Source organism: Poecilia formosa, unplaced genomic scaffold, assembly GCF_000485575.1.
Source record: "Poecilia formosa unplaced genomic scaffold, Poecilia_formosa-5.1.2 Scaffold268, whole genome shotgun sequence".
In the NCBI taxonomy this organism is placed as follows: domain Eukaryota; kingdom Metazoa; phylum Chordata; class Actinopteri; order Cyprinodontiformes; family Poeciliidae; genus Poecilia; species Poecilia formosa.
The window spans coordinates 395,405-403,695 of record NW_006800207.1 but is presented as its reverse complement, the minus strand read 5'-3'; the positions used below and the strand labels follow the sequence as shown (position 1 = coordinate 403,695).

Below are 8,291 nucleotides of genomic sequence, written 5' to 3'. Positions count from 1 at the left end.
ATTGTGAGTCAACTGCAGATGTTATGATGGAATTAAAATTAACAAGAAAAACAGTAAAATTCTACTGACAGAGTTCCATACATTCAGTCATATTTACCCTTTTAATGATGCATTTTTGTTTTTCTGGGTTAAATTTATTTTATTTTAACAAAAAAAGGTGGTTCTAGCATTGAGAAACTGATGGACAATCTGTAGATAACAACCCCCAGCTTCTGTGGTATTATTTTAAATTATGAACTGCAACGCCCAAATATTAATCTAGTCGTTCCATCATTGCTTTATGTTTTTTTTGTGCTGACCTCCACTTACTTTTCTTCAATGTTGTCAAAAACTAAAGATAAACTACAAATAGCTAAATATACAAGTAAAAACAATAAGTTAACAGGCAAATTAAATAGGATCTAAATGAAAACATAAAAAAATAAGATTATTTAAATGAAAATATGAGGGGGAAAAAAACCCTGTAATGTGTTGATACCTTTTACAGGTAAGCAAAATATGAAACAGCTTAAATACTGATTGTATTTAAACTGTTCATCTTTAATTCTATTTTTATTTTTATTTTGTAAATCTGTCAAATATTTACAGTGGGATACTTGTTTTTGGGGGATGGGATCTCTAGCCTACCTTTTATTAATGTCTTTTAAATTGGTCACTAGGATTTCCAACCAACCAGAGAGGATCGTCATCACCTGTTCACAATCTGTAGGTCATTAGGCTGCTCCAATTATCCATCCTCATAAGGCCCAAAGGGGTTTTAATTGATTTTAAATATGTGGTGATTTTGGCATGACAGTGAAGTTCAAAGGTTCACCATTTCCCCCTTTTATATTTCATAAGACATAGTGCGTGCACAGAATAACTGAATGTTCAGTGGGTAGAAGTGTATAACCTGAATGAACCTCCGCTCTTGGCCACTAGAGCGACAAAGCAACGAGTCATTTTGAAAGCCCAGTCAGTGTGAATGAATGGAGGAGAGCCGGATGGTCGATCGGAGACTCCACAGAGCAAACTAGGCTTCACTCTCAGCTGTGCGCCTTGCGTAAAGTTGCTGTAAGGAAATCATTCCTCAGAGCTGCGGGTTTAAAGGCCACCGGACAAGATTTTCGTCCTCTAAATCCCATCATTCCCATACAGACCGAGCTTCACCAGTTGAGCTTTATTGTTTCCCCCCTACCAACGTCGAGGAGCTCTCTGCTTGTTTTTCCTGCAACAGGTTATTTACCGCTGTGCGCCGCGTCCAGCCTGCAGCCCTGATCCCCAGCGCTGGTTAGTTCAGGTAACTTTCTGCTGCTGTGTGCGAAGAGCGATGCTTTTCTTTGCGATCTGAGCTGCATGCAGCATTGTGCTCCACACCGAGCCGAGCTGGTCTGAACCACGCAACCCGAGCCCACCGATCCGTCTAGTGTGGTAGCAGGAGCGAAATGAAAATGGCCCCAACAATGAGACAGCCGAACAAACAGTAGAGTCCGATCCGTGTGGAGCTTCGAAACGCCGACAAAGACCCGAGAAGTACCTGGTTGTTAGGCGGCGGAGGAGGAGGAGGGTTCTGCAAGGAGGGATTGATGGTTCCGAACAAGTGGAGCATGAATTCGGTTCTGCACAAATCGCCTCCAAGGAGCTGGCTTGGGCTCCGGTTAAGACTGAGTGAGTAGCCTACGTGTTTGTTGCATGTGTTGGTGTACCAGTTGGACACAGTGGACAGGTCAGCGTGTTAAAGTCAAGCTTACTTAAGTTACTTGGACCAGGGCAATTCTCCAGGATCCAGGGTGGGATCCACCAGTTCTGTGTGGCCCGGATTCCTCTGGGCATCATGGTTCTTATAAGTTTTCGTGACCAAGAGTTTACCAGACTGACTACAAAGTTTTCAATCCAGTTTTAGACATTTCTCCTGTAAATGCAGGAATTCTGTCAAGGTCATGCTTTGAATACAAACCTTGCTGGACAGTTTGTAAGATGGATGGTTGAGGAAATGGATGGATGGATGGATGGATGGGTGGATGAGCAAGGAAATGGCTGGATGCATGAGGAAGGGGATGGCTGGGTGGATAGATGGGTGAGCAAGGAAGTGGATGAATGAGAGGACATGGATGGATGGATGATAAAGTGGATGGATGGATGAGCACAGAAATGGGTGGACATTGAAATTGGTGGATGGAACAAGGTGATGGATGTTGGATTGGTGGACAGATTTTGGGATAATAGATGGACAAACAGCGAGGTGGATCTCGCATTGATTTTCTGACAATGTGATGGGATATTAAGTCTGGAAATGGCTTTTTCCCTCTTTTTCTTTCTGTACTTGCCCAGATCTGGAAAATGTTAAATAGTAATTCCAAACTTTTCCATGAACTTTGCTCAGGAATTCTGAAGCATCAAAGCTAATGGCTGGATTTGGCAACCTTAAGCAGTCATCCAGTCTTGTGTAAAGTCAGAGGAGGTAGGACAGGCTGATCTGAAGTCCTGCCCTGGAACAACATTCAGATGATGGATCTCCACTCTCAAGCCCAATCCCATTGACTGCACTGTTTTTCCTACTCCTCTCTTCTCTCACAGCTATAGTTTAGATTTATCCAGTCTTCCCCTGACTGCTTCTGTTTTACATATTCAGGTAGTAAGCAAAATACATGGCACAGGTAGCCAAAGTACAGTAGTTCTAAACAGCGAAGCACAAAAACTCATAACTCAAAGTTTAGAATCTACAAAAGGATAAGAGACAAAGATTTTCTTTATCTCGTCTTCAAAGTGCTTTGCTCTATTTGCCTGATGGTGCATGTTCATGCGTGATGCACGCAGTGCTGGCAGTTCATGGGTTCATGCAGTAAGTAAAGTAAGCACAGAGTTTAAAGTTTAGCGGTCTTAATTGGTTGAGTCTGGAACCCCTCAGTGTTCCAGGCCACCGGAGTCTTAAGCTTGTCTTAAACACACAGGTCTAATCTGGGACCAGATGTCTTGTCTGGTCTCTGTTTTCCTCTGAAAAACAAGGAGCCCAGGCCAGAAATCTCAGCTCTGTCTGCTGTGATTCGTTCTCAGGACAATTAAACCATTTTGCTTTATGAATGATGCTCCAACAGTTCAAACTGTGTGAACTTGAGTCTGGGAATGATAAAGTTACAAAGGTTTAAGTTACCTCAGATCTTTAAAGAAGTATGCCAACAAATGTGCTGTTTGTAGTGTAACCTTCATCTCAAAACATTTTTATATATACATACATGTAGAAAAAGTTACCATGTTCATATGTTAAAATGCAGTTTCCTATGTCTTTTTATTTTATTTTATTTTTTTAATTATTTCAGCCAAACCTCCTTACCTTGACTTCTTAGACCAACTTTCATTAGAGCTTTGCCAAAGTATTCACATCCTTTAAACTTTTTCACATTGCTAACTTAGTTGTATTTTATTTGGATTTTGTATAATGGATCAACCCAAACTAGTGCTTAACTGTGAAGAGTGTTTGTTTTCATCCCCCCCTTTTTTATTCTGACGCACCTGAACAAAATCGAGTGCAGCCGCCTTCATAAAATTTAATCTCAGGATAAAAGGAGCTGCTCCTTTGAAGACATCAGAGGTTTGTTGAGATTATTAGTGAACAAACATCACCATGAAGAGTAAAGAACACAGCTGACAGGTCAGGGATAAAGTTGTGAGGAAGTTTAAAGCGGGGCTAGATTAAAACAAAACAACATAGAAATAGGAATATCCTTTAATATCTCACTGTGGAGGAAAATCAGGTGCAACAGCAGTAAGTTTGAGATTCACACAAAGGTAAGTAAATTTATACAAATAAGGACAAGACTGTAGAGTAAGGGCACATTTACAACATAAGATAAATAATACTGCACTGTTTCTAAACATAGCTACTTGGATTATGTGCAGCTGAGTAAGATTTTTAAAGAGAAAAAAAGTCTTCAAAGTGCAAACATTTCTGCAACAATGCAATTCAAAATGCTTTATGTCATAAACGTATAAAGCAATAAACATTACATTTTGTCAAATGCCATCATCAAGCAACTATACATCAAATATACATCTTAATGTATATTTGATGTATACCTCGATATGTTCCTCCTAAACCAGAAGACTTGAGTGGATAGTAAGTATTTAAATAAGAAATTAAAAATCTATGCAAATGACAGCAGAAATGTTTTGAAATTAGAAACTGGGCAGCAGTTATGTTGACACCGAGTCTGATTCTTAAGTCTTGCAGCTGCTGGAAGGAAGGATCTATGTTGATGCCCCTTTGTGCACTTACGATGCAGCAGTGCTTCACTATAGGAGCTTTGCAGTTCAACAACCGGTTGATACATGTGATGGAAGACATTGTCCAACGGGGACCTTAGGATGTTTGCCAGGCGTCTTCTGTCTTTCAACGCTTCCATTGGGTCGAGGGGACATCCTAGCATAGAGCTGGCCTTTCTGTTGACTTTATTTTAGGGATGACGAGATCCTCTGGTCAGGTGGGAGAATCTGTTGACAGGATGTTTCCTAGTGATTCAGATTTGGTTTTTGAGCAAAAGTGAAAAGATGTCAAAAGAAAGCATTGAAGATGAAAAATTGAACTTTTTAAGCCTAGATGCAAATTGCCATGCAACCTGAAAATGCCATCACTGCTGTGGAACATGGTGGTGGCAACGTTATGCTATGGGGACAGGAAATTGGTCAGAAACAATGGTTGGAGCTAAATCCAGGACAGTTCTGGATGGACACCTGTTAGAGGCTGCAGAATATTTACGACATGGGATGAGATCCACCTTCCAACGGGACAACGACCCTAAAACGTACAGCCAGGCCTTCTGTGGAGTTGAATTGATGCTTTGTGTTGGTTTATCACAAAAAATCATAATGTGATACTTTGAATTCACATAAAGTGCATACAAGATTACAGCTATAATGTGACAAACTGAAAAAGGTAAAGAACTATAATCGCTTTTGGAAAGCATTGCAGATTTACCCGTTCACCGGGAAGTCAGTTTCCTGAAAGTCTTCTCTCTCTGCGCCATATAAGGATGACCTTACTGAGTTAACTCTAAAGATGAGGTCAGTTCTATACTCGGAAACAGCCATCGGCAGAGCATTTATTGCATTTCATATCTCAATCTTGATCTGGCTTGTGAAGGACCCAAATAGAAGTAGAGACCGGGCCAGCTATAATAATGACAGTAAGGTGGAGAACTGCTGTGAGATGGACACTGTGAGATTATTCTCTTAGTGGAGTTGCGTGGGACTTAATCTTTATAGGCTCGTCAGTGCTGAGGGAACATATGGAGAAGGGTTCAGTCTCTCTGCTGGAGACTGGTGTAACGTGGGCGTGTGTGCCGTAGTGTGTTTGTTGTATATATGTTAGTGATTTTTAGCCTGGCTCAAGGCCTGTTGGCGTTCTAAACTTCCTTGTTTGGACTGTCTCTCCATTGTTTCATTGTGATTTCCTTTCTCGTTCCCCTCTTTGCATTTCTCTTCCTGATGCCATCCCAGGTCACAGTTTTTTTTCTTTTTCTTTTTTTCCCTTCAGCTTTCATAAGTAAAATTCTCAGTCTCATGCTATGCTGTGGCATGTTCTAATATGGATTTTGCACGAACACAATTGTTCTGTGAAAGCCTTGATCTGCCCTCAATCTCATTAACACCAGTGACCCTGGAGACGTTTTCTTTTTTAAATTTCTTGTTTGAAATCATCCAGTAGAGTGCTCTGCATTTCTCCACAGTCAGAACTGGTCAAAACTGACTCAGTAGTGTTGGTCTCCACCTCTTGGTTAAGTGTAAAGCGTGTTACAGTCTATAATTAAGTATATTCATGCACTTGCACAGTAATCCTCTCTATTGTGTCCAACAGAAAACATGCTTATTTTCATGGATTTCAGTATTATGGTATTGCTGCATGTGAATTTTACTCTGACAGAGCTTGATATTGTATTTAGAGATGTTTGTCAAGAAAAAAAAATCCCTTTTGGCAAAATTAGGGAGTGTTAACTTGTTTTGATTTTTGAAAATGTTCTAGGGTCGTATTTCTTTTAAAATGGAAATTCCCCATCGAATCCCTTCGGTCTTGTCATTTTGATTCCTCTGTCTTACTTTTGAAAGCTGTCATGTTAAAGTAATTAAACTTCTAATAACTCCATCCCCTTAACTTAAAACTTTGAAAGGAAATGGAGTTTAGATATTTACATCAAATTTAGGTTGTCGTGTGGTTAACATTGGCGACTGGAATGTTACCAACGTTCCATTTGGAATGTTCATTAATATAAACTGAAGGAAATCTGTTCATATTAATGATAGTGTTGAATATTGTAATGATATTTATTTTAATTTACCCACATTTTCATTGATTGATAATGTTTTTCCATAATTGCCGTAAGCCCAGCACTTTCCCTGAGTTCTGACATCTTGGTCACAGAGATCTATTTCAGTTTTGCGCTTAAACAACAAATGTGTGCAAAACTTTGTCAATATTCCAGTAATGTTTATAAAACACAATTTTATAATTGCAACGTTTCCATTAAATAAGAAACATAATAAAATTGTAGGTGAATAAGTTTGTTCACGTGACAAGTTGTCATGATCAGTCAACAACTTCCTCTTGTCTTCTTCTTTGTGGTTTGCACCAGCGCCAACATCTGGTTGTTGACCATCTGACTTCCATTGCGGTTTTGTGAAATGAATCCATTGTGATACGGCCAAAAAGTCACCATATAATAGTGCCAACACTTTTTGTCAAAAAACTTTTTTTTTTTTTTTTTTTTTCGAAATTAACGTTTCCATGAAGTGAATTTATTTTCAAATTCTTAAATTGTGCACTTATTTGGTCAATGGAAATGCAGCAAGTGAAAGTTTATGTCCTGGACAGATTGGAAAAATATATAGGCAAACAAAGGTTTTGAACTATTATACTGTTCCAAATGTAACTGAGCAGTTTATTGCACATGTTGTAGTTTTGTATAACACTGATCAAACCAGAGGGATTTTCTGCTAGACAGCACTGGGATGACTTTCTTTGAGTAGATCATGAGTAGTCAGCGTTCAACCAAATTCTGCATTAGCAATTTCTGTTTGGGTAAAGCTCATAAGCCTTTGTTTTGCCGACGGTGAGTCTGATGGATAGTTCTGTCCAGCCAGATACTTGAGCTAAGAAGCTTTACAGAATATAACCCAACTGAACTTGCTATTATAGGAAGTATTCTTTGTCTCTTTAACTGTTAAGCTGTGATCATCAGATGAGATTTTTAATGCAAGATTGACAGTGGTGTGTGTTTTTCATAGCTTTTATTTTGAAGGAAATAAATTCTTTGTTCCTTAAAGCAGAACAATTATTAAAAAAAAGTTTAAGAGATCTTCTTAAGGTACACCAGACAAAACGAAGGTCGACATACTGTTTACAAGAAAATATGCAAATCTAGAGGTTTGTCTTTCGACGAGGCTCTCCCTGCTCGGCAAAGGTGAATATCATATTACACAGAAACAGGTGTTGCGGGATTTCCACACGTGACTGCAGTTTCAGCCAGTTTGCAGTCAGGGATGAAGTCATTCGCATAAACGTCCCACAGCTGGAGGCTTATTTTTCTTCAGTCTTTCCTCACGCATGTTTTCCTACCATCCATCTCTCTTACGCCCTCCCAGAACTCTTGGCTGTCAGAGAACAGAAGCCCAAACTGTTCCTTGTGCCTTAACTTTGACCCTTAAACAAACAAATTGTCGTCATCTGAAGGGACATGCCTTTAAAACTGTGTGTTCTCTAGGCCATATTTGATTGTGCTGGAGAAGGACTTGTTTAACTGAGCTGTTTTTAATGCACAACTTTAATCTACTTTTGCTTTTTAAAATCAAGAAAGATGTCAGGCAGTAAACCTGAAACGACTTCAGTTGATCAAAGAGCCTTCCAGCGTCTCATTGTGTTAAAAGGCCAATGGTGAGCTGCTTTTCTTTAAAGTAAGCAGTAGATAATTAAAGGGACTACGTTAAGGTCAAACACGCGCGCTTACACACACCTTCTCTGAGGGGAAAACAGAACTGCAACCATTTATCTCTGAATGTGTCCTTCCACACTTCTAACCTCCACCCTGGCTAAATGACTGTTTATGAACATTGCAGCCTTCCACCTGACAATAACTGTACTTTCAGCGAATAAGTGTTTTTGATTCCCATTGACTCTGTTATCGGTCTCTCAAAGGTAGAACCTCCACTGCAATTTCAGCCAGATTTTTCCAATTATGGGATTATTTCTGTCAACAAGTTGAGGAGTGGTTGTTGGTTCCTCGGAGCTACTGCTTCAGGAATGGACTGTTAAATTATACAGTGCT

At 39.5% G+C, this 8,291-nt stretch overlaps 1 protein-coding gene across 1 annotated transcript in view; it reads left to right on the top strand.

The window, feature by feature from the left end:
- Positions 1–747: 747 nt before the first annotated feature.
- The window catches only part of LOC103150967 (pleckstrin homology domain-containing family G member 5-like), an 80,910-nt gene continuing 73,366 nt past the window's right edge, over positions 748–8,291 (top strand). The window contains exon 1 of the mRNA XM_007570753.2: positions 748–1,647. Coding sequence (XP_007570815.1) covers positions 1,566–1,647 — 82 coding nt within the window. The 5' untranslated portion in view covers positions 748–1,565. The remainder of the gene's footprint in view (positions 1,648–8,291) is intronic.